General features: G+C 37.4%; 3 protein-coding genes across 6 annotated transcripts; 1 reads left to right on the plus strand and 2 right to left on the minus strand.

Annotated features, from left to right (window-relative positions):
* Positions 1-6,797: 6,797 nt before the first annotated feature.
* Positions 6,798-9,896, plus strand: LOC149006410 (Restriction endonuclease, type II-like superfamily protein). Its single transcript, XM_089167412.1, has 2 exons — positions 6,798-7,482; positions 8,508-9,896. The coding sequence occupies exon 2, from the start codon at positions 8,542-8,544 to the stop codon at positions 9,475-9,477; it is 936 nt and encodes a 311-aa protein (XP_089023538.1). The 5' UTR covers positions 6,798-7,482; positions 8,508-8,541; the 3' UTR covers positions 9,478-9,896.
* A 1,764-nt stretch (positions 9,897-11,660) lies between these two features.
* On the minus strand, positions 11,661-16,514 carry LOC149006411 (Ribonuclease inhibitor). The gene is made up of 2 exons (XM_089166767.1): positions 14,485-16,514; positions 11,661-13,376 (listed from the first exon to the last, which is right to left on the minus strand). The coding sequence occupies exons 1-2, from the start codon at positions 15,382-15,384 to the stop codon at positions 12,825-12,827; spliced, it is 1,452 nt and encodes a 483-aa protein (XP_089022893.1). The 5' UTR covers positions 15,385-16,514; the 3' UTR covers positions 11,661-12,824.
* Positions 16,515-19,622: 3,108 nt separating this feature from the next.
* LOC149006412 (glucose-6-phosphate 1-dehydrogenase 6, cytoplasmic-like) lies at positions 19,623-26,039 on the minus strand. Of its 4 annotated transcripts, none has more exons than XM_089165944.1 (16): positions 25,946-26,039; positions 25,022-25,239; positions 24,569-24,654; positions 24,103-24,169; positions 23,820-24,006; positions 23,274-23,431; positions 23,097-23,165; positions 22,552-22,610; positions 22,356-22,392; positions 22,184-22,255; positions 21,802-21,949; positions 21,529-21,624; positions 20,972-21,042; positions 20,415-20,530; positions 20,172-20,217; positions 19,623-20,080 (listed from the first exon to the last, which is right to left on the minus strand). In XM_089165944.1, exons 2-16 carry the CDS (start codon positions 25,178-25,180, stop codon positions 19,913-19,915), a joined length of 1,539 nt encoding a protein of 512 aa, XP_089022070.1. In that variant the 5' UTR covers positions 25,181-25,239; positions 25,946-26,039; the 3' UTR covers positions 19,623-19,912. The 4 variants fall into 4 exon arrangements, with proteins under 4 accessions (XP_089022070.1, XP_089022068.1, XP_089022069.1 ...); XM_089165942.1 differs by having other exon boundaries at positions 25,737-26,032; XM_089165943.1 differs by having other exon boundaries at positions 25,730-26,032.
* Between the last annotated feature and the right edge of the window lie 441 nt (positions 26,040-26,480).

Below are 26,480 nucleotides of genomic sequence, written 5' to 3' on the forward strand. Positions count from 1 at the left end.
CTAGGCCACGGCCCACGGGCGAAGGGAAAAGGCCTCCATTAAGCAATATGGGCTTGAACCAGCCCAAGAAAAGCCCGTTTTCCTCTTTCTTTCTTCTTCTTATTCTTTTTTTTTTTTTTTTTTTTTTGATGGAGAAGATCGTTAAGTAAGAAATAAATTTATTGAGAAGAAGAGCTCATACAAGTCAAGGCATCGTCCCTACAAAGATGGAGAAGCCAAACAATCGGTAGTTTAACCGATAAGGCTAATTAGGACAATAAATCAGCCGTAAGGTTGAAGTTCTTTGAAACAAACTGAAAACAATGACAATCAAATAGAATTTTGAGCTAAGGATATCTTGACGAATAGTTTCAGTATCCATTGAAGGTCTTGAAGAGCCATTCATTTGATTGATCAAGTCAAAGCGATCAAACTCCACAATCAGATTGTTAACCCCAAATTTCGTTGTTTGCAAGAGACCCGCCTTGAGAGCGTAAGCTTTCAATAGCAAAATAGAAACACCAAGAGTATCACTGGAATAAATCAAAACCAGGTTGCCTCCATCCTCTGTGATTATCACTCCTAGCATACATGTTCAATTTTTAGAAAATCGGTTAGCTAAGACGTACCATAAACAAAGGTGCAACACCCCAAATTTACATCTAATGAGAATTAAGAAGATGAAGAGGAGGTTACACCACCCTGACTATAATGAAACGGACAAATCAAACTTGCATACAATAATACCAAGACCCATATGTTGTGAATTGATATGACAATTAAAGCTGAATCGCATTCAAACATGGTATCTTTGAAATAAAAATTTTCTCCTAATCTACAGTGATATTTTTTTCTTTTAAAATCCATCTCCTTTAAAAATTTCCTTCTTATTTAGATTTATATGATGCCAATACAAAAGAGTAACATGTTTCTCCCCTTAGAATTATCATAACAAATCTTCTAATCTTATTATATTCTATATAGTATGTGCAAAATCACATGATTATAAATCATTGACAATTATTGATTACACTCCATGCAAGAGAAACCATCTTCAGCGATTAGATGAACACAGCAAGGTTTGATTCTGCAACTTCCTATAACTTTGGATTCTCATAAACTGATCTATAATTTATCATAGCTATGGTAGACAAATTTCCAGTCTGGAATCTCTGTTGCCAATTGTACACTAGTTGTCATATGCCATATATGTTTGAGAATTGAGCGGCTACCTAACTACATTCAAGAGCTTCAAAGCTTAAAACCCAGAAAGTCTAGAATGGAATCTGGGGTCAATAAAACTTGAAAAGAGAGTCAATGAGGGATTCTGCATTGAAATGATCACCATGGGTCCAACTTCTACAGTGTGTTGCACTGTTGCTCTATCAATGGCCAACAACCCATTTCCTGCAATTTTCTAAGTTGTGACCCTGTTTGCTCAGAATTATGGGGTCATATCCTCTTTGTTTTTGTGGTTTGTCTGTTTCAACCACAACAAGAAGCAAAAGTCTTAAAAATGTGACCCTTCATGTGCCAATGGATAAGTTTCAAGTAGCTTCAACTTATAAATCTGGACTGTTTGCCCAGCTTTGGCTGAAAATTTAACCCAACGAGAATAGACACCAGTAGGATTGTTATATTTAACCCAAATGGGTTGGACCGACCGGAAAACAAAACCAAACGAAATTGATTCCATTATCAGCCATGTATGGATTAGGGAACTTAAAAATCAGCGAATTTAGATCTTCCATCCGTCAGGGTAGAGGTCTGTGCTTCTTTCATATCTTTCTATCACATATCAAGAGGAAGGTCCACTTCTATGTTCCGATAAAATGAATCAATGCTAAGACTCCTCGTAAATTTCCTGCTGTGAGCCATTTTCTTAATATATTGTAGAGAAATGTTAGAGGAACATAAACTTATATCCTAACAGATAAAAGATCTAGACTCTTCAAAACATGACAGATCAAACTAATTGATAATAGACCTAACACAAGCTCATTAAAATGCATTTGGCTTTAGTGTTGCTCAATTAATGAGCTGCCTACGATCGGAATCTCGACTACTCGATCATTTTGGTTTTTTTTTTTACTTTTTTTAAACTACACCGACTAAAATCCTTAAAAAAGAAAAGGGGTTAAATCTCGATCGTAGGCAGTTCAGTGTTACGTATTCATACAACCTTATAAAACAATTCAATAAAAACCCAAAACCAATCGGTTCAATGATTTTACTTTGAGTAAAACTAACATATGTATAAAATCAACCCGAACCCAATCCGAACCAAACCAACTGGTTGACACCCTTGGATACTAGGCATAGGGTTCCTTCTACTCAATTCATCCACTAAATATTTGTCTCATCCTTAAAAAAAAAAAAGAAAAAGAGGGCGCTTGGCCCTTGAAGAGATGAGAAAGAGTTGAGAGAGATAAGATAACACAGCAGTCAGAGACGAGGACAGGTGGTTGACACATGCAGCACATGGCATCCCACATGAGGAGCTCCCTCTCACTCCAACCAAGGTCTGAAGGACAGGCCCAGTTCACTGATTACAACTTGGGATTAATTATCTTCTCCTAATTTGGAATTAGTCTCTAACAAACTTAAATCTTTTTTAGTAACAATTAATATCATTGTTGTTGTAACTTAAAAAGGTATATGATTACCAGCCACTTCATAATCTCAAATGAAACATTTCTTGAAGCCATATATAATACTTTAGCTATATTCCTAGATTACAACTTGGAATCATTTTCTTCCCCATCATTGGAAATTAATTAGCCCCTAATCATAAACCACAATTTATTCTTGAGGCCATATGTAATTATCAATTGTATTTCCAAGATTACTACTTAGGGCTACTTTCGTCCCTCTCATCATTCCCTAAGAAACCCACAATTTATTTTTGCAGCCATATGTAACTATTAAATATACTTTATTAGATTACAACTTTAGGGCTTTTTCTGTCTCTTGCGTCAAAAAGAGTTGGGATCTTCAACTCTTCAGGGTAGACGTCTTTGTTCTCTTCAAACTTTTTCATCACATATTAGAAAGGCAGAATAAGTCACTTTTAAATGCTGACAAATGAATTGAACGTGAGATTTCCTATGGAGCCTACTCCTAATATGTGATGGAAAGAAGTGAAAGGAGCACAAACTTCTACCCGTTAGGATAGAAAATTCGGACTTCATTGAAAACTAGTTCCTAAAAAACTTCATCATGAACTATGATTAGTATCATTGACCAGGGATGATTAGTTGTTCATGTGTCCTTCAATTTTTTTTAATTACTCTAAAGCATGAAAACAAGCATTTCTTGAAGCCATTAGTTTATACTTAACTATTAATAATTATGTGTGCTAATCTAGTGTGCCAGAGTTCAGATTCACCTCCCAAAGTCCATAATGGGGCTGTTTACAATTTCAATTATTTTTCTGAGTGGGACCCAACAAACCCAATGCATTATCACTGGTTCAATTGTTGATTTTGGGAGAAACAGAGAACCATTAGGCTACCACTGGTGCCTATAAAAGGGTAATATCATCTGCAAATGAGAACAGCAGATTAGTTAAGAGGGAATTTGCAGCAATTTCTCTTAGAAGTGAGAAACAGAGTTGACTGTAGAGAGGGGTGAGAAGAAAGGAAAAAGAAGAGAAAATGGTGTCAAGGGTAGTGATAGTGCAGAAAGATAGGCAACAGCAGCCACAGCAGAAAAGCAGAGATCAACAGCATCAGCAGCAGATGCAGTGTAACAAAGGTAAAGCTAGCAAGTTCAAGAAGAGTTGTTTTGCTGGTGAGGATGATGGAGCTTCTTCTGCCATTCTTTTGCTGGCTTGTATTGCCTGTGCTTCTTCTCCAATGAAGAACTACAGATCATAGGCTGTAGGTAGATGGTTAGCGATAATTACACAGCTTGTTTTCTTTATAAAAGACCAAACTTCATGGTTGTTTTCCCTTGAAGCTGTGTTGTGATTTAGTTTATCTTCTTTATTTTTTTACCTTGGCAGAGGGTTCCCTTTTCTGCTCTATCTGTTGTACTCGTGCTAAGTGTTCTTAAGGATTGTAAGTTTCAGTGAAGTACCTCTCTCTCTCTCTCTCTTTCTCTCTCAGAGCACTGTGGATTAGGGGTTAAAAGTTGCAATCTAACTGCCTAATTAAATTTCATTCTCAGCCTTACAGTTGACTGATCAGCTTATTTTTCTTTTCAATTTAAATTGGAAATCCTGACATGAAAGAGGGTGCACGTGCCACATGCAGTGACTGGATTTTTGTATTTTGCAAAAACAATGTTTCCATGCAAAGTATAGATTCCAAACAAGATTTTCAACATGTTACGACATTTTCTAAATATAGACTTCAAGTCTTAGAGATTCCAATTGGAGAGACTAACAAAAGACTAAGGAATTTTTTTTTGGGGGGGGGGGGGGGTAAGAAGTTAAAAAACTTCGAAATTGAAAGGACTAAAGGAAATTGACCAAGCTGTCGTAATAACCGGGTCATTCAAGCTAAGGGATGGATCAAACCTAATATACCCTTAGAATAAGTGTTATAACAACCACAACAACAATCATCTAGATTGTTTTGATGTCTCTAACTTATGGTGGAAAATGAATTTAAGAGACGGATGTCTCTAACTTATGGTGGAAAATGAATTTTAGGAGACGGATGTCTTAACTCTAGAACTTTTAATCCGATTTGAAAAATTGTCGGTTGTAATGTTACTGTTAAACTCCAGCTGCTCCCTTATGTCTCTATCCCTAATGCTCAAGGAACAAATTGGTTGTTGTTACCGATCTAAGGTCTTGGTTCTCCTTTTCTATTATCCAGCCACTTGTAGCTCCTCCCCTCCTCTTTGCCCCTTGGTCAGATTGATTTCTTGGGTCCTTATCAATTTTCACGATTGCATACGAAGTGAGGCTTAAATTCTAGGTCACGTGTTTTTTTTGCAAAATTACAAATTGCATGCTCATCACTTCACATCCAAGCTGATTCTGATAAGCTAGGAGTGAAATGTCTATATTGTCCTCATTATGATAATAATGACCAATCTACCCTCATTTAAATTCTCTTACACCCAATTTTTAGATATCTCTTCACCCATGTTCTACCTACATCTCATTGGACTAGCACTGCTGAAAACCACTTTAACCCTCCCTTACCGTCCTCACCGTCCTCACCGTCCTCACCGTCCCTGCAAGAAAATCCCTCTCTCTCACAGTGTTGTCGTTGTCTTCGTATTTGGTATCGCAATCGTGTTTGCTGCTGCGATGTCTATGGCAACATGCTTTCAACAGATGAAACCCTAGCTCACGGACAACAGTGTATACATGGAACTTGACTGAATTTCTTATGAAATGCTCTCTTCAACGCATCAATCTTCATGAGTGGAGTTCTGGTGGATCGACATGAATTTTTTAATGATTATTTATGAAATTCATGTTTCTGTCGTGAAAAACAAGAAATTCAATAATCCCTCGATTATGAAACCATGAGTTAATCTTGTCAATTTCTTCCCCAAGATCCGTGACTGGAAAGGGCGAAACCCAAATTTTCCATAATGAGTTGTAGAGAGAGGGATCTTTTCTCAGGGACGGTGAGGGTAGTGATCACCTAATGATTGGGTCTAAGAGAATTCAAATGGAGGTAAATTGACCATTGTCTTTTACATTTTTTCTACTACAAAACTTTTCTTATTAGGGTTAGGTTTAAGCTTAAATTAGATTTCAATAGGTAAATTTGTGGGAAATAAGACATGGACAACCATTTGACCATCCCTATAGTGTATATTGGGTTTGACCTTGACGTCCTCACTCCAAGATACAACAAACTTCTTCGTCCCAATGGCATGCATTCCTAAGGAACCTACTTGCAAAGAACGTCCGAAAGTAGTACTCATAAACTCGTCAATAAACACACACATTTTGATAGAACACTAAAAGACTAATATTTATTTTTAAAATTGTTATAGTCATTAGATATCAACTCCTTTTTTTATGTAGGAGAGGAAGAGATACCTACAAAGAAGTATTTCTATAAGGTACCTCTTAGACCATGTCTTTTTTTTTTAAGTCTTGTATGTTAGCCATTCAAACAAGGCTTTTCATTACATACCCATTGGCTATTTAAGTGTCTAATAGGGAATAACATTACCTCTAATATTTCATTATAAAACAAATAAAATATTTTAAATCTCACGATATAAAATAGTTTTAAAATTCCAATAAAATTAAATATAACGGAGATGAGTATATTGAGATTATGAGTTGGGGGGAATGATCACACTAGAGCTAGCTTGAGAGTAATGCCTAATACATATCAATGTTTAAGCCCAACTTCAGTAGAGCAGTTAAAAGTCCAACTTCCCATGGGGAGGTCCTAGGTTTGCACCCATCCGGCGGCGCCTATATTAGTAATATTCCCCACCCTATATATAACATCTTCGGATTCAAAAAAAAAAAAAAAAAAAAAAAGTATTTAAGGTGGCATATGGATGCTTCAACGTGGAATAGGGTCTTGATTCAAATTGAAAGATCCAAAATATCAAGGCAAACTTAAAATGACCTCCATTTAACTCGTAAGTTTTGTACGGTTTTGGTTTTGGAGGCATGCATTGATGCACATTGCTTCTAATGGAATAGTGAGGAAAACAACAAAAGTGAGACCTATATTTGAAATTTTTTTACAAAATTATTATTATTATTTTTTTATTTATTCTCTCGCCCTCTACATATGAGTCTCACATGTTTATTTTTCTGACTCTACCACTGCAAACAAATGGGAAAAGGTGCCCCGAGAAGCAAAATTCGGAAGAGAAAATGAAATGAAACCTAAAGAGGAGCAAATGAATTAATGAAAACGACCCTCAAGGGCATTTCAGGGATTCACGGTGGCAGCTCTTCATGGCTTCCCTTCCGTCCCCCTAAAGTTCGATAAAATTATCTGGAGGGGCAAACAAAGTTCATCCTTCCCTTTTGATATTTATGACCTACAACTACAAGGCTACAACCACGAAAATTCCCTTCCCTCGTTGAGGTGACTTGATTTTCTTCAATTCATCCAGGGTCATAGAAGTGACATTTCGTCATTTAAGAGGGGTTATCTTATCGAAATTAAAAATTCAGAACTCACGATTATCTCCGTCTATCTCCCTGGGTTGGCTCATTGGAGCCTGTTCAGGGAATGCACGCCTAGTGTTCGATAGAAGGTGCGACTCAAAAGTATTGCACAGCTCGGTTTCTGTGCAGTTCTTTCTCCCTTTGGATTCAAAGCTTCCGACACTTGAATGCCGTAGGAATCTTAGTCTGGTTGAAGATGGTAGGAAATAGGAGCATCTGATGAAACCCACTACGGTTTCTTGAGCTCAGTGGGGAACACCCCCCCCCCCCCTCTACTTCTCAAAAGCTACCAAATATTCTAGGCTTATCTATTTCATCCAAATACCTTCGCAATATTGAAGTCCATTGTAATAACTCCGCTATCAGGAGCCTATCAGGGCCTGGTTCAGGTAAAAATGCTAAAGCCTCTACTACGCTCCATGTTTCTTAAACTTTAGCTTCTGTCTGTCATTTCTATAATTACTCTGTTCTTGGTCTTTTCTTGAGTTCAGAATTATTTACACACTGATACCTCCACCTTTTCAGATAAATGCTTTAGATTGGTATGTCAGAACTATGGCATATACAACATCTGCTTAGGTTTCTGTTTTCCTGAACCGTTTGGAGCCAGTTCCAAGATTATTATTATGAACAGGAAACTGCTGAATGTTGATTTAACTAAATCCTAATAGTGATGATGCATTTGAAAATTGGATTTTGTTGTAGTCTTTCTCCTACATAAGTTTACATTCAGTGAATTTACTCAATGCGCATTTTATAATGTGCAAACATTGGGTATCTGTCCTGCAGTGTCTCAGAATTCTTCCTGTTGGATGTAATTACTGATGGACTAATGATGTTCCGGTTTTCTTCTATTTTCAAGAAATATATCAAGATTGGAACCATTCAGAAACTGTTGAAATATCTTATGGTACTGAAATTTTTTTGAACCCAAAAAAAAAGGGGTACTGAAATTTAGAATGGCTTAGGGTTTTATTAGAATCCTTCTGTTGTTACCCTGCATTTTGGTGCTCCCGCTGAAGAAGTGTATAAAAATTTTCTAGGCCATAACGGTTGCATGATTTCATGTCAGTTCTTCTTTTGACACCCCTTTCCATGACTAATAACTTGCATTTATCTTGAACGAAGGTGGTTTGTATCAAGAATCAAATTGTTCATTTTGCCGTGGTCCTTTCTGAGTTGCAACTATCCTTGGGATCTTCCGGATCTCCGCAAACTTGTCACTTCAAAAATACAGTGGGTTCTCAGCTTAGAAACCCCATAAAAACCTGAAAGCCCCAAGATTGAAGGGATGCTATAGACATTGAATTAAGTATGAATTTTGTGACTGTTTAACTTATTTTCAACTCACGTCCTGAGTCTTCTACTTGCTTGTGTAATGGTACATGATCCTGGTTGGATCCTACAACTGAAGGCAACCCCCATCAATTATATGATTATGTCCAACAATGGCCTATGCTTCTGTCTGTCAATTCCACATCTTCAACCACAAGTCTCTGGCAGCACTGCCAGTGAGAAGGAAGTGTGTTAGTGGCATTGCCCGGTCTTGCTGTACTGCTACCTCAGTGGTGACATCTTCGTCAACTCAACTCACCCTTCGTGCCACTGCATCACCGGTAGTAGCTGCCCACCTGACTCCCTTTTGTACTCAACAACGCTCAGAAGAATGGTTTGCACTCCGCAGGGATAAGCTAACAACTAGCACCTTCAGCACTGCTCTAGGATTTTGGAAGGGTAATCGCCGTGCTGAGCTTTGGCAGGAGAAGGTATTCACGATGGAGGCTGGATCCGTCACTGCTGCTGCAAAAGCAGCTATGGAGTGGGGTGTGCTGAACGAGTCTGCTGCAATAGAGCGGTACAGGGGCATCACTGGTCATGACGTTGGTTCCCTTGGGTTTGCAGTGCATGCAGAGGAACAGTCCAAATGGCTTGGTGCCTCACCAGATGGGCTTCTAGGGTGTAATCCTGGGGGTGGAGTCCTGGAGGTGAAGTGCCCATATAACAAAGGAAAGCCTGAACTTGCTTTGCCATGGTCAACTGTGCCTTTCTATTATATGCCTCAGGTGCAGGGTCTGATGGAGATCATGGATAGGGAATGGGTTAATGTGTATTGTTGGACTCAAAATGGGAGTACAATCTTCCGTGTTTGCCGGGACCAGGAGTATTGGCTGCTGATTCATGGGATTCTAAAGGAATTTTGGTGGGAGAATGTTGTACCTGCAAGAGAAGCTGTTGTGGTTGGCAAAGAAGAGGGTGCAATGGTCTACAGACCAGCTTCCACACACAAGCTAACAGGGCTGGTTATTAGTAAAAGCTTGAAATTGTCTGCTGAGGCAAAGCTGATATGCAGGGATATTGCTGGCCACACAGAGTTTTACAGGTGATGGGCTTCAGTGCAAGAACTCAAGGATGACATATTGGTTCGATCATTTATGCGTCAATTTTCCCAGCATCCTCAGCCTTGTTTCAATAGGTTGAAGGTACCCTGCAGCATTCTCTTTATACAATTTTAGTCCTTCACTGAAATTCCCGATCATCATATGTATTAGACTTTCAATGTTTTATCTTTTCCATTATGCAATTTCAGTCCCTAAAAATGGATGAGCATCTCAAGCTACTGTGACTTGGGAATGAATCACCTTCATCATCATTCCTCTTCTGTCTGAATGTCATATTAAATCTGTAGGATGGGTTCTCTGGCAAGCCACATAGGTATCAATGAGAGAAGCAATGTAATACGGTTGGGAGATGATTTCTCAAATGCAATTCTCAGATACCCTCTTTGAGTTGAGTTTTCGACAATTTCTTACCCTCTCTGTTGCCTGAAACAAAAGTAAGATGTCTCAAATGTGGGATTAACTGTTTCAGTTTCTTTTGCGGGTTTGTTTTCATCATTTCGGTCCGGTTTTGATCAGCTTTTAGGTTTCAATCGATCCGGGTAGTTTCGGTTCATCTAATAGACGGCCTCGGTTTTTTCTGCTGTTACCCGAAAACCCCAAAAGAAATCCGAAACCGCTCCAGTAAAAATGTTTCTTTACCCCAGCTGCACCAATAGGTGTCAGCCACGCTATGGATGGATGACTTGGTTGGGCATCCTTCCCGCAAAATTCCGTTTGAGAATCTGCTATATGCTTTTTCTCATAACCGTTTCATGTTTTTGCCTAGGAAACTGTGCTCTCTTTTAAGGATTGTATGGAACTGATTCCTTCTTACCAAAAAAAAAAAAAGAACTGATTCCTTCTATTTTTAGGTGTAAAATAATTTTTATTTACGGAAATCATGTATGGTTCCACAAAGAAGGGGGAAAAAAGTTCAAGTAATTGGAAAAATAAATGAAACAAGAGAAAATACTTTTTAGGTTTTAGGGTTTTAAAATAAGAGCATAGAAAAAACAAATCGTCAAGTATCGTTGAGATATCAGCAATATCTCATGATAAAATGTCGAACCAAATAAATGTCAGGGAAAATTGACGATTTTTCTCCTTCTCTCTATCTCTCGCTCTGCTCTTTGTCTTCTCTCTTTCGCTCTCTTTGTCTCGCTCTCCCACTATGCTCTTCATCATCTCTCTGTCTCTCACTCTCGTCTCTGTCTCTCACTTTGCTTTTCATCTTCTCTATTGATCTCTCTGTCTTCTCTCGATGTGCCTGAGAAATGATAGGGCTACAAGGCCTTAGACTCATTTGGAATTGAAATAAATTGAGCATGAGCCGTGTGGAAGAAGAAAAATCCAGTCTCATTTAAGGCTTAGGCCCAAGTGAAACTGACATGACCTTTAAGCTACGTTGTGAAAAAGTGGGTGGAAAAAAAATGAAAGAAAAAAAAAACAAACAGGTGGGTCCAATACGTAATGGGATGAGGGAGAAGGAAAAGAAATGATGGAATTTTGTAAAATAGTGTTAAATGTGAGTCTAACTTTTTTATTTTACATCTTTTTAACAAAATCTTACGTATTTTATAGGGTTTTGAAAATGCATGAGGTGAAAAAGTTAGCATGTCACCTCACCTGACAAACTTCCTTAAATTAAGAGAGTTTATCTCTAGTTTTTCCATTCCAAACAATCAAACAAATCACACTTTTAAAGAGAGCAAACAAATCACATTTACTCCAGCAAACAAATCAAGCCTTAATAGTTTTCAAAACCACAAAAATGCTAAAAGAATGGTGAAAAAAAAATTCTCTTATTGCAATATATTATATTATCATTACTTATGAATTTTCGACAATATTTTTCAAAATGTCTACAAAATTTCGTGCCTTGAATAAAAAGTTATGTTTTGATATAAAAAAGACAAAGATACCTTCAACCTTTTCAAAAGATACCTTTTCTGTGAAATTGATGTTTCCTGAAGTGGGTCCAAATCTATGACAAACCATCGATCCAAAAAAGAAAAAAATACAAAATATCAGAAAAAAGAAACGCAAAAAACAAGCGTACATCCCCTAAGCGTCTTTCTACTTTTTTTTACTGTAAAAGAGCTTTTCTATCATATAAATTACTCTCACTCTCTCAGGTTACGAAAAGGCTTCTCACCTAGTTTATGAAACGCAGGATCGTCCAAAAGCTGTTCCAGATCGACAGGGGCAGAGACTTCATTAAGATCGCCATTTTTTGCATAGCTCTTTCATGCGAGGTCGGCATCTTAAAAGGGAAAAAGCTTTCTTGAATAAATAGCCAATCCACTTGTTAAGGTCACCAAGGATGGAATGTTTTCCAAAGAAGCAGCCAGAACCAAAGCATACAATGGAAAGAGAAAGAGAATACGTGAAAACAGCAGACGAAGAATTTTTATTTTCCCAGCCAAGAAGTCATACTAATTACATGTGATTTTCTACATCACTGCTCAGCCCATCCATATTAAGTGACAGGAAAGGATGGAGGAAGCCAGAGATAACAACATAAAAGGAGAGATACTCAAAACTTACTAACACAAAAGCAACAGACAGTATTACCATCTCTATTCTAGATACTCTGATGACTGACCCAGTTGATCAAAAAGACGATCAACAAGCTCAAAGTCCAGCAGCTTTGCAGATTGTAATTCTCCAGCAGGAAATGCACTCATACCCTTTCATCTTCTCCCACTTCTCAGCCACATCACTTGGGCAGTTCTTTTCCATTTAACTAGTAGCAGCAGACAGGAAGAAAGCCAATTCCACACCCACAGCCACAACTTTCACAGGCATATATGAATCATAATCTCATCTCTGAACTCCTACCACTTTTATCAGAGGCTTAAATTGCAATTTCAATTCTTTGCCCAAGGGACATGGCTTGTGACCACTTGCACAGTATCACATCAAAACATATAAAACACATCTTCATTTTTCGAGCTTTAACAGGGAGGATCCGAGAACTGTAGACAGCTTTTCAACACTAGATTTCTCCTTATCTTTATGTTTTCATGTATCCTATTTTTCTTCTCATGTTTCTCTGCCCCCATGGATATTTCTTTTCGTCTGCCTGGGTATAATTTTATTCTTCAAATACTGTATTTTTTTTCCCCAGTTGGTACTTTCTTTTTCTTTCAGAAAATAATAAGGTTTCTGACGCTGATACAATGCAACCCTCCTTCCAAGCCAGGGTGCATTTAAAAGAATAAAACTGTGGTAAAGGAACACCTTGTCATGTGAGCTGTCATCTTTGGTTAAATATATGAACTGCCAATGACTCAGTAGCTCACGAACGCCCAAACATCCAAAGCCAAAAGGTGAAGACATTTACAGAACCCTTAGCCATGGAGGTGAAAATCATACCTAGTGTCTTGATGGAAAATGGTGCTCTTTGAGGGAACATCTCTGTTTTCTTGCATTTCCGGGGGCAGTTGCTTCCAGCAGCTTAAACAAAGCAGGTCCATGAAGAAATTCTCATGACATTCACCGTCATTGATGCACCGTCCACATTGGACACACCGTACAATGCAGAATTTGCATCCCCTGCACAACTGGGAAGCAGTCTGCTTCCCTTGGCAGCTCTCTGCAGGGCAATCATAGACCAGTCTCAGATTCTGGCATCTTGGACACATCTCAATGTCAATAGGACGATCATCGTCACAAGAGAGAGACAAATGTTGACAGTGATAAAATCGTGGTTTATGAGATTTTGGTTGTTGGCAATTTGCTGAACCCAACAATAGCTTCAACTCTTCATAGTGACTATTTGTTACACCATAATGGCCGCCAATCCTTAGGTGCTTAATCCCAGGTGCCCCAGAGGACTTGAAGGCTTTCAAGTTATTGACAATTCCCTCGACACTGAGCCTTGTACATACTGGCACACTCAGCTGCATAGAAGGGAACAGCAGTAAGAACCTCATTAACAAGCAGACAACCAAACATGAATGGAGTAATTTATGGGAGGCAAAGGACCTAAGATAAGCTCCAATCAATTAACTTTGACTTTCAATAAAAGAAAGTAAAATTGCAGTAACTGGTGATACATAGCACCAACATGAAAAGCAGTAAGAATCTCATTTACAAGCAGAGAACTAAACACGAATTGAGTAATTTAGGGAAGGGGAAAGACCTACAATAAGCTCCAATCAATTAATTTTGAATTCAAGAAAAGAAAGCAAAATATCAGTAACTGCTGATACATGTGCATCAACATGAAAAAGCCATAATAAATGAAGAAAAAGAAAAAAGAAAAAAAAATGAAGAATAAGAAGTGGATACCACTCCTATCCTAAAGAATAAAATCTCACAGTAACTGTTATATAAATGAGGTTACTTGCGGATAACATCTTCAGACAATAAACCAGGTTGCATAGGTATACCACATGATAAAGGACGGGGAACGCAGAAACTTATCCAATTGCAGAGGATAATAAACATTCTATGGATCAACAAATTCCTTCACTGATGGATGACCTACTCAAACCGAATCACATCAGATAGAAAAACTTCAAGACTGTCTGCCATGGCAGGACCACCCAACTAAGCAATTAAAACAATAGTCCAGCTCCTTCTACTCTATAGTTGTTGTTGTGGGGGGGGGGAGTCTCTATGTAGGAGTAGCTAGTCAGCTGAAGCACATTCTATAAATGTAATTCATTTTCCAATCTTCAATAAATCAAAAACATAAAAAAATAAACTTGGTCTTCATTTTTCAAACCATTACAAGTTCTTTTGGTTTCCTACAAGACAAAGACCAAGACACATTGCAATCTAGTAATGTAGGGTATCTCATTTCCACGTTGTTGCGAATAGTGATTAACAATGAACAGTCATTTAACCACTTTCAGGCAAAATTTGTACAAAATCTGTATCTCAAAAATCCATGAAGAGAAATTCATCCAATAACATCCATGAAGGGAACAGATTAATTGAGAAAAATCAATACAGGAATTCAAATAGATACCATGCAACTAAGAAAACGATCGTAGTAGATACCTTATTTAATCGCCGATTAGTTTCAAGGACACGTCTGAGACCATCATCAGTGATCCTTGAGCACTCCACTAGACTCAACGATTGCAAATTGCCTTGAGCTCGACCAACTAGCTGCATAAGAGCATCATCTGTGAGCCTTTCATTTAATGGCTTGTCTATCTGAATATTCATCCACAGGAGGGCATCATTTTGCACTACAGAACGAAAAGCTCTGCAAACCCTTTCAACAGAAAGGAGATCTTGCACACCAAGAAAACCGAGGGCAAAGAACAAAGCTTCATGTGGAGATTCTTCTTTTTCTCTGGGGGGGCAGTATTCAGCAGCCTCATGAGAGTCATTGAATCGAAAACTGCCAGCTCCATCAGAACTAGGGATCTCCTCCACATTGCATACTGATGTACCGTCACATGATCCATCCCCAAATTCTTTGTCCTCCTCCCATCCATCAAACCGGCCTACTGGGTTTGAACTTTCATCAATCCAGTAAAAGTTGAACCCCGTATAAACCTGACAATCTCCATTCTCTGTACCAGCTTCACTTCTCATGTAGTTCTCAGAATGTGGTTCCAGGTCCTCCATCCATTCCGTGAGAGCAGTAAAAGTGGCACTTACGTCCATGCCGAAGGGATCTGATGGAAGGATGTCAAGAATATCATTGGAGGTAGGCTCGTCGGAACCTTCCGAATCAGCTCTGTCGCTTCCGCAATCACAGGGATCCTTGTCCCAGTTGAAAGGCCAATCACAGGGATCGTTGTCCCAGTTGAAAGGCCATGGCTTAACAAAACCATTGTCGGGGATTCCTTCCACTAAGCAGCCGTTGGCAAGTCTAATGGTGGAAAGTAAATTGTCTTCAGAAGGATTAGTAGGAAAGACGGGCCGACGAGAAAAATTCAATGTCATTATAAAGGGTAAATATATATTTCCCTTCTTCTCCAAAAACAAAAACCAGAGAAAGAAAAGAAGAAGAAAAAAACAGAAGAGATTAATCGAACTTCTGATGTATTGCCAAACACCAAGAAGTCGATACCTGCTGTTGCAAAAAGTGGGTAATAAGAAAGGGAAGACAGAAGATTGGAAGAGGCTAATGGGGGAAAAAGGGAAACTGATGGACAATTTTGAATATGAAACCCTAGAAGAAGAAGGAAATGCAAACCCTAGAATTAAAGATCCCACAAGAAAACCCTCGATTTTGGATGGCAAACAAAAATAGAGCACCAAAAATGTCACCGAGTTTCTCGTTTCAGCACTCAATAACAGCTACAATTGATCAACAGAATGAAATTATACGAGAACATGAGGACAGCCAATAGAATGAACAGAACGAAAGCTTATTCTTTTGTTTTAATAATCTCTTATAAGTTCTAACCTGATTAGGTCTAGGATTCGAACTCCGAATCAATCCAACCCAGAAAATTGGGAGAAAACGAGAAATAGAAGAAAAACCCAACCTTTTTTTTACCTTTTTTCCTTCTTATAATCGGAATCAATTCGACCGGCAAGAATTAAAGACGAACATCAATGACCTAGCCGCAAGAATAAACGTAACAAAGAATCGACATAAAGGCAATAACAATAATTCCGATCCCCCCAGAAAAAACAGAGCAATTTACGCAACTCCTGTCGATTGCAGAATCAGACAAATACTAGGATAGGAAAAGGGAAGAGGAGAAAGATGGAGAAGAACAGACTGAAGCGAGGAAAGGCGACGAAAACAAAACGAAATAAGAGAAACAAGAATTCGATAAAGGATGGATAGGGAGAGAGAGAAGGAACAGAAACGGAAATTGCCAAGTTTAGGAGAGTAGAGAGAAGGGTCAGGGAGAAAGACACGTGTGGAGCTGAGAGAAGAAAAAGTACTCATTCTTCGCAGAAGCAAGCGCGAGCCATTAAGCCACGCTTTGGTTTCTTCTTCCTTCTCTTCCTTCCTCTTCTTCTTCTTGTTCTTGGCGTTGGTGGTGGTGTTGTTGGTGATGGTGGTGTTCTTCTTCTTCTTCGTGATCGATCCGTGGAAGGGCTAAAACCCCCTCCTTCCCTTGCCCTAATCTCTTCACTCCTCCTTTAGAAGTTTATATATGTTTCTAGCCCTTGGATCTTTAACCTTTGGTGACGGCTCCACCTAACGTCACATGCATAGCTTTCCACTGTTTTACGTGGGCCCACTTACCATTGCATCTATTCCATCCGATTCGAACCTTATTAGGAATAAACGGACCGATGGAATTGAAGAGTTTGCCACGTCGGACCTACCAAACCTTCCATTTCAATCCTCATTTTATACCTAATAATAAAATAAATATCTTCGCATTAGATTAGACATATATTTTAGGAAAATTTTCAAATGCAGCCCTAACTTATCCCAAAATCAATGCCACCGCTTAACTTATCTAATTTATCAATCAAACCCAATATTACATCATTAAATTCAATTAATTTATGTTTATTTATTTTCAACATTATCTTTCCATTATAAGGAAATAAGATGGACAAAGAGAGAAAAAATATATATATATTCATTGGATAATAGAAATCGTGTAGAAGATGCAAGAATTGAAGATGATGAGTGGCTGCAAATTGTAGAGGAAGACAAAGACCACTGGGGCGTAGGATTTTTCATTCGAGGGTATTCTTGTCTTTTTGAAATAAAATTAACTTGTTTACATTAGTATTTAATTATGGTTTTTAAATGATTGGGGGTCATTGATATTTCTTTTTCTCCTATAATGGGTCTAACTAATAAATTGAATGACTGCATTAGTTTTAGATGATACTTTAGAGGGTGTCACTGAGAATTTCTTTATATTTCATATACGTATTGGTTTCTATATTGGTGTTTATATCGATATGATTCACGTTCAAATCATACGTATTCATTGTGTAGTCAACATACATAACTTCATTCCGTTGAAAATGTTATAGTTGTTAATGGGTTGATCCAATTGGCTAAAGACTTAACATCTTATAGTAACTAGTAAGAAGTCAAGAGTTTGAATTTCCTTACGATTAAAGCAAATTCTCCGATATATAAAGTTATTCTTTCAAGACTAATCTAGGTAGTAGGTACACATAAACTGATTCGGAGGATTCTCATTTAGAAATAATAAACAAATGATGTTTAGTTGGAAAAAGAGAAGTGATGGGAAGGTGAAGAGGAAGAATGGAATGTGTGATGGACATGAAATGTTGAATTGAAGTACAGGTGTGTGGAAAGCATCTTTCCTTAGATGAAAACCTACCCTTGCAAGGCTTTCCTACCTTACGCTACCTACAAGTCATCTTTTTGCCATTTTTATAAAAGAATATAGTTCATGGGATATCTTAAAAGGAGGGGAGAACCAATCTAGGTATCAGATTTGATGATGACCATCTTTATTGAATGTGGAGTTTGAAATGCAGAGAAATCAGATTCTTTTTCTGGTATACAGATAAATGAGATTCTAGTTCATAGATTATGAATGTCTGGTAAGAGCTAGTAGTCACTGGTTATCATATTGTTTTAATAAATTCATGCATTACTGGCATTATATTTTGTCAACTGTAGTTACGAGAATGTCTTAAGAAGGTAGTCGAATTGGCAAGAGACCATCGACTATGGAAGCGGGTTTGAGTTTGACTCTTGACTCCGTGTATCTCAAGAGTCACAGGCACGGGAGTTGTTTAACGTTTTATGCTATTTTCGGAGAAAATTGAACGATTCTCATTCAATTCTAACATTGAACCCGTCCATACAATTGTGGGTTAGTATATATTGTAGAAATAGTCAAGCCGAAAACCTAGACAACTATGCGGAAAAAGAATATTCGAAAAGGTATAACGATAAAGAAGAATACCGAAATAGAAACGAACAACCGACAAAACAAATTCCCCAAAAATACACTTTACTCTTACATGGGATTTTAATTATTTTCTCTCTCTAATCTATTATGTGGTTATGCATGAATGATGCCATTCTTGGTGTGTCTTGAAAAATTCTTTCCACATTGTCTATGCAGGAACCCTTTCTCCAAAAATATATATGTATTCTTCTGAGCTATCTGTAATTGTAAATGCATATTTTATGTATTATACTAAAACAGAGCTTCTTGAAATACCTTTAATGATTCGCCAGCTAAGCAGATCAGTTTGGCAAAGTTCCATTTTTTTGGTGACCCATTTTAATTATTTATTAAAATTATCCACCACACCAAGCCATGTAGATAAAAAGTTCTGGCCACCTAACTCTTTTTAGATGAGTTGCTGGCCGAATAGATTGACCACATATCAACTCTAGAATCTTATATCAATTGTATGACTCACCATATGTTAAATTTACTTCAAATGTTTTTGAGCAAGCTCATCCACATCCATGATACTGAGAAGCCATGGCGAAAATAAGATTACTTGGAAGTTGGAAGCCAATTTGATGTGAGAAACACACCTCCAAGAAAACCCATGGACCTTGTTGGGGTTTACTCTATAGAATTGGGCCCATTGAAAGCCCACATTATCAGAGAAACCAAGGTGGGAAAGGAAAGCCTTCCTAGGAATGGTTTCAGTCGACAGATTATATGTCATGCTCACATGAAGACATATCGACATAATTTTATAGAGTCATTCGGTCTAAATGCTACATAAAGAACATAAGTCAAATGACAGAACGGGAAGATCTGGGTAGAAGATCGTTACATATTGATTCTGCAGATTTGGATTCATAACCGTATGCCTTTAGAAGAAGATTGCACAGTTTGAGAAGGGGTTTTGATTGACCAAAAAGAAAAATATACTTCAACTGATATGTACCTAGTCACAAGACTCAGTAGCCTCAAGGTTGTGCTCAGTTGTAAAGATCAGGAATCAAGACTACTTAGTTGCAACTCATAACCCCAAGGGAGACTAAATCAGCTCCTCGTCAACAGAGAGGTATGTGCTCTCATAACACTTCTCCACCACATAATAGGAGTGAAACCCTTGTAAGACCCACTGCGAGTCCCACCTCTGATTCATCTCGTCAATATTCAAAGGTAGGCATCTCCACTATTGTGCAGTGGAGAAGCATCGGGACAATATATACCTCTCCCCTGATGGAGATCGTAGGTTTGGCTCAGTTGACAGAGATCAAGCCCTCATAAATAAGAGGTAAGAATTCAGATTTCCTTTTGTTTGTTCTTCCTTGAATAAGCAACTCAACTAGATTTGAATTACCACTTGCTCGATGGAGTATAATTTCCTCTGCACGCGAATGCCTCAAATACAAAATTTCATTGCACACTGTACTTCTCTTACACAACATCATACATAGTTCTGGATGAACAAATAAATCCCACTAGGAACTCTACAGGGAGAAGATTATTTGCTACAAATATATAGTGGGAATATACGAACGCCCCATTACTATCAGTCAACTCAACTAAGAGAAACAGATTATTCATCCATTCACCCAGATGTTATTTGATTACAAGGAAGGTGGGATCCAAATATAACCATGTGTTTGCACATAGCCAGCCTTAGCTGCAAGCTTGTCTGCTTCTTCAGGACCTCGGGTGCCTGGTTTGTATATTGTTGGCTGCATTTCCCCAGCATCAATTTTGTGCAGCATTGGAGTAAAGATCTTCCATGCTGCCTGATAATCACAAACATAAAAAACTTTCAATCTCTAATCAAATTCATGTTTAGGATTTGATTATCTCAATCTGGGTTATAAAAGTTTTTACCTCCAATTCATCCTTTCGAACAAAATGCTGTTGATCACCCCGTATTCTGCAAAAGAAGCTCAGCATAGTTAGTTATTCGTTCCTTACATATTTGAATCCAATCTTGAATCTTCTTTCTAATCTGCAACTACACTCATCCAAAGTTGGATTGCACATCAACTTGGAAGCTGTTGGATACTAAAAACAGAGATATACATAGGACCATTTAAAGAAGAAACAACGGATGCGGAAGAGGAAGCATACGTATCCAGAATCAGACGCTCATAGGCATCAGGAATTGTGACCCCTTGATAGCGTTGTCCATAAGACAAGTCTAGTTCACTCTGTATGGTTGACATTTCCAGTCCAGGTTTCTTAACCTTTAAGAGAAAAAAGAAAAAAGAAATAATAAGAGATATGATTGCAGGCCACAAAGAAAGTCATAAGGGATAATACCTTGACACTGATTTACCAGATATCCTAGAGAATGAGATGTAATTTTCCATCCAAATGGAGAGATGGGAAAGCCAAACGTTTTCAAATGGTTAAAAAGAAAAGCTAACCAAATAGACCCAAGATTATTTGGGACCAAAATCTTCAAAGCATTTGGATTTCCCAAATCTGTGGACATTTAAAAGCAACGTCCTTACATTGCTTACCATTAAATGACCACAATTGAGCACTCCAAGCATACAAATAAGGAGAACAAACAGGCAATGTTTCAAAGTAACTTATCTAGAGCTTTCATATTTAATTTGGAACGCTTTAGACATAAGCATAACAGTATCTCCTGCAGTCAATGGCAAGAATCAAGAACTCACTGTCAGTTTCATGTACATGGCCTCTGCTGGTTGTAGGCGTATTACGAACTCATTTCTCCCTTGTTTCTTACCTAAGCATCATAAAACTCCAAAATATAAGAATTTTCATGCAATAAAATCGGCTACCAGGAAGTACTTTGAACTGAAATCAAATGAGCCACACACTAGCGTGCAGCATGAGCAACTGAAACTTGACTCTGTTCCAGGCTGACCCAGAACTAATACCAATTCACCCTAGAGATGATTGGCCTAGACCTACCTGGTCCAAACAGATTTGGGTCTATATTGATCAAATTCGATTTGAGTCATTAATTGTACATTTAGAGCTCAACCAGAATCTAAGGTGCATTGACAGCCAACACCACCCAAAAAGATTGATTCTTTTTCTTATTTGGGTGGGGGAAGGTCTGGTAGTAGGTACAAAATGGTTGCATCTAACTATCATGCACTTAAAAAGCAGTCAGGTTTTGGAATGATGTAATTAGATTAGTCAAGAGAATGTTCAAGGGTCTAAAATAACATCATTCAAATATATGGAAGCACATTAATTGCCATACTCTTAAAGATATCACCAGGAACATCCTTAAATTGAACACGAACTTCTGCCTTTCTTGAGTTTAATGCTTTTCCTGCCTTGATTATGAAAGGAACACCTGAGAGGGAATAAAAATTTCAGAACTAATACGAAATTGAGAAAAGAAATGTTCAATGTTTTGGAACCTAGTACATAAGAAATTAAAATTAACACACAAAAGTCATGTATATCAAACAGAAATGACGAAGTTAATAATAATAGCATGAAAATTACAACTATTCAGGAAGGATATTACCTTCCCATCTCTCGTTGTGTATGTGCAAAATGAGAGATGCAAAAGTTGGGGTATTGGAGCTGTCAGGAACCGTTGGATCATCTGTGTACCCTTCATACTGTCCCAATACCGCTTCTTCTGTATCTATAGGTAAGACAGATTGAAGAACCTGAAATTTCAGAATACGATCATTATGGATAGACAATAGACGTACCAATAAATGTTGAGAAAGAATATCTTCAGAAGATAAATGCATATAGAATGTAAAGAAAGAAGAAGGAAATATCTGAATGATGTATAATTTTCTTAACAATTTCACCCCTCCCCCCAATTAAAAAAAAAAGTATAATTTTCTTAACAATATGAGACTAAAAAATGAACGTGGGGAAGTGAGGATAATGACCTTCACTTTCTCATCCCTGATGTGCTCAGGATTAAGAGAAATAGGCTTTTCCATGGCGACTAAGCAAAAGACCTACAGTTGGCATGAACATAAAGCTTAAATCAGCTGCTTCCCCCTCATTAAAAAGAAGATAAAAAAATTTCAGATTCCTGAAAAGATATTTGAAGACTACCTGCAACAGATGATTCTGAATTACATCACGGATTATTCTGTGATAAAATCACAGCAAGCAATTTTTGAATATATAAACATCTAGTAATAAATAAGTCTTACAGAAATCCTAAAGAAGGTATCACAATCTGTCATAAATAAGTGCTACAAGTGTAGCATACAGATAGAAGATTTTAATAAGAATCTAGAGCACACACCCATATTCATCAAAATATCCACCACGTCCTTCAGTTCCAAAATCCTCTCTGAATACGATCTGAAAATAAAGACAAATAGTTAAATTTCTGACAAATTTATAACTGTATAATGTAGAGAAATCTTTGATGTAAACTGAAAAAGACTCCTATATATAAGCTCAATAGCACCAAATTGTGAACACCATTTTTCACATTAGCTGAGCTGCCAAGGCAAGAAACTAAATGCATAAACCGTGGAAGTCAATGAAATAACAAAATTTCCATGAGAATTGCACATTAAATATATATATCATATGCCTACATGTATCATCTGACTTTTTACTCCATTACATTTACATGCCACCTAAATTTACCCAGTAACACCTCCTGAAAGAAGGCAAGAATCAGAAACAAACAATAACATACAACACGGCTAGTCGAAGAATAACAATACGGTATAAATTAGGTCCCAGTGAAGAATGATTTAAATATCAAGCTGGAGTATGACAGGCACATGGTAGTGAACCACAAGATATAAGGTTTAAATGATTGACTGTCAATCTTACCTGTACGTTGGCAATGTTGTCACGGTTCCACAGAGGCGAAAAAAAGCGATTAGCAAAACGGAGCACCAGCTGCAAATTAAAGAGAAAAAAGAAGGTTTGATAAGCATACACAGTTGGAGAGAAAAATTGAGGGACGAAAGCTAATAAGCAAAAACTAAACATTCTGCAGCTTAATACCAAGTTTTGCACCAATTCCTTGCCCAAGTAGTGGTCAATACGGTAAAGTTGTTGTTCATTAAATAACTCCGCAAGGTGTGCACTAAGTTTCTCTGATGATTCCGAATCCTTTCCAAAGGGCTTCTCAACAATTAGTCGAGTCCATCCACTAACATCAGCTGAAAAGAATTGCTTATGTGGAACAGTAAGGATCTAATTTGAGATTTTAGAGATTCCAAGGCAAGTAAGTTAACAGGAAATATAGTATCCATAAAAATATGGTCTTCCACAGAAGTGGCACATTTGTAGTTATGCAGCAGAAAGAACAACTTTGATGCAACTTAACCAGAAGGGACAACATCAAGCATCAGTGTCAATATAGAAACAAACATGAATCAACTCAGATCATATTAAAAGTGGAAATCTCTCTCTAATGCATTAGTGAAACACAACTGAAGGATTAATGTGTGAATAGTGGATGTGACTGAAAAGTTGAATGAATGGAATATACAAGCCAAATGTGCTGAAGATTGAGTTAGATTATCCAAATCCATGGGAGAAGCTTACATTTAGTCATGCAACAATTCCTGATCATTTTGCAAACGGTTGGATATACTGATGGAGGAAGTGCAAGATAAAAAAGTCTTCGGCATGATCCTTCTTGACAGTTCTTTGAGATTTCATGCTCACGAATTTCCTTATCCAACTGAAGGAAGCCATCCTCGGAATCATATGAACCACTGATATATTTGATCTGAAAAGAGCCATCATACCAACAATGGAAGGTTGAAATATAGGAAATGATTGATGAAACGAACAATAATAACATAGGGAGACAAGAAATATCTACCAATTGCAGAAAATTTGATACATCTTCAGAGAGCTTAGAAGAACACTCCTTCCCTTCAACAAGATACCTGTGGTTAATGTTCATATGTGAATTAATCTTCATCAGAATTATGTGAACTGAAACAACAGTAGAAGTGAAGAGAGATGTGTCTGAACTTGTGACTAACAAACAAGAGTGAATGAAGTAATAATAAAAAAGAATCTTCCTCATCGTAATGTTCTTGAAGACAGTAACTTTAGGCTCGTTTTTCCTTTCCAGGAACAAAAATCTGAATAAGGTTAAATGGATGGTAGAATTAACACCATAAATCAAGGTTTTATCAAAATAATTGACACTGTCAACTACAAAGCCCAGTATGGGAGAGGGGGAAAACCCTAAACACTGTCTTATCACAGTCAAACATCCTATAAGCTTCATTATATAAGAATGAGACCTACAAAGATGAAATCACAGTAAGGAATCTCACCCACGTAAGCGGTCTCCTAACTCAGCATCAGACAATTTTGATCTTGCATACCCAAATATTTGAACTTCGCTTGGTTTAAGAAACCCCTGTGTAAGGTCCACAAAAGATGAATGAATTTAAATGACAATGAGAGTGTACAATAGGAAATTCAGAATTTGGATGAAATGCCAAGACTAGTTTGATAATACTACAGAATATCGTCATTTTCAGAGTGAAGGGCTTGGAGGATGAGAGATGCAATTGACTTTGTCAATGCAGTTGTTGTACTCAGAGAAATGACGAGCTAAACAGGTTGAAATATTCATAATTGAGATAAGCGCGAGCCTCAGAACAGATTCTGACAAGGGTTGTACGGTTTTGACAAATTATTCAAATTTTACTTACTCCATCCACACAAGTTTTAGCTCAAATTTTATAATTGCCAGAGAGGAAAACAGAGTATTTCTAACAAACCTGCAGGTAAAGATTGAAAAGGGCCGGAAATGTCATCTTTTTGGCGAGATCACCAGAGGCACCAAGCACAACAATAGAGAGACAACCAGTTTCCTGAACTCCTTCAGGTTCCTTTCCATTTGAGAAGGACTCCCTCCTTTCTGTCCCGGTCGATCCCATTTTTCCTGAACAAGTCAAATAGGCAGAGCTCTCTCTCAAAATTTGGTGAATCGCACCACCTGATCGGTAGATTAGAAGAAGAATTTGTAAGTAGAGCATCAAATAGAAATTTTGTTAGAGTTCTTCAAAGAACTTTGAAGAAGGAAATCAAATTAAATATAGAACAGAATGCGCCATGCAAAGATAAGTGACACGTATCAAATGCAAGGTTTGATTCAGAAAGACTTCAATAGCAATATCATTTCTCTTCTATTCTGATCCACCAAAAAACCCCAAAAGAAGAAAAATTGGATCAGTTATACTTCAGTAACTAATCCGTATTAAAAGAAAATGAAGCAGTTCGTGGATGCCTGAATAGCAACTAGTTGGTAGTTAGTAGTTACACTGTTCAACTTGAATCTACAGAAGCAAAACGAGATGCAGTTGAACCTTTTTGATGATTCAAGCTTCAGAAATGTGGATTAAGAAACTCAAGATACTACAGAGGAAACAAAAAACTTCAAATAGCTAGTAATTAATTTGAACTAAACAGGAAACACAAAATTAAACCTCGTACCAAGTGATGCAAATCCTTGAAATACCAGCAAAAACAAGAACAAAGACGAAGAAGGTGGCGAAAACGTGAAGGGAACGACGAACGATCACGTGAAGTACAATTCTAACAGTGATTAAATAGCAGTGGAAAAGCCAGAAACTCTAGCACATCGACAGAACTAATAAGAGATGGAGTTGAAATTGAAATAGAAGACCCCCTATCTCTGCAACCTCGTAGATGACGACGACGTTTGAAGAAGAAACGAAATTGAGTTCTTGTTTTCAACTGGCTTTCGTCATTCACTAATAACTCCCAGTCTGTTGGCTTGTCATTTAATCAGGGGGAAAAAAATTCATCTCTTTCTCATACTTCTCTATTTATTATATTCCCCTTATATTATACAAAAGCTTCATCACTTAGAATCTCAAAAAACTGAAATACTATTTCTTTTTCTCCTATAATATTTCGAAATAGTCAAATAAAAAAAGATTTTTAATGTCATTTCACTGTTCTGAGGATATTTGAATAATTTAAATTTAAAATTTAAAATAACTTAAATAACAGTAAGAGCATTTAGGTAATTTTATCCGACTTAAATGTGAGTAATTTGTAATTTTCAAGTGAGTGACATGTAATTTGCAGTATAATAATGGGTGGTCGCTGGTTTCACGGCATAATAGAAAAGAAATGAAAGATTTTTAATATCGTTCTTTAAATTATTCAATTTATCAATCAGATGTTCTATGGGTTTAAAAATCTATCAAC

Source organism: Hakea prostrata, chromosome 8 (genome assembly GCF_041222555.1).
Source record: "Hakea prostrata isolate BN-2017 chromosome 8, UWA_Hpros_2, whole genome shotgun sequence".
NCBI lineage: Eukaryota > Viridiplantae > Streptophyta > Magnoliopsida > Proteales > Proteaceae > Hakea > Hakea prostrata.

Excerpts from the sequence above, each read along its gene's own strand:
- LOC149006412 (XM_089165944.1), bottom strand. The coding sequence starts at position 25,180 with ATGGGATCGACCGGGACAGAAAGGAGGGAGTCCTTCTCAAATGGAAAG. Across the intron at positions 24,170-24,568 it reads TTAGGAGACCGCTTACGTGG|GTATCTTGTTGAAGGGAAGG; the intron begins GTGAGATTCCTT and ends CATTAACCACAG. Across the intron at positions 22,256-22,355 it reads TTCAGAATCATCTGTTGCAG|GTCTTTTGCTTAGTCGCCAT; the intron begins GTAGTCTTCAAA and ends TGCCAACTGTAG.
- LOC149006411 (XM_089166767.1), bottom strand. The coding sequence starts at position 15,384 with ATGACATTGAATTTTTCTCGTCGGCCCGTCTTTCCTACTAATCCTTCT. Across the intron at positions 13,377-14,484 it reads CTAATCGGCGATTAAATAAG|CTGAGTGTGCCAGTATGTAC; the intron begins GTATCTACTACG and ends CCTTCTATGCAG.
- LOC149006410 (XM_089167412.1), top strand. The coding sequence starts at position 8,542 with ATGGCCTATGCTTCTGTCTGTCAATTCCACATCTTCAACCACAAGTCT.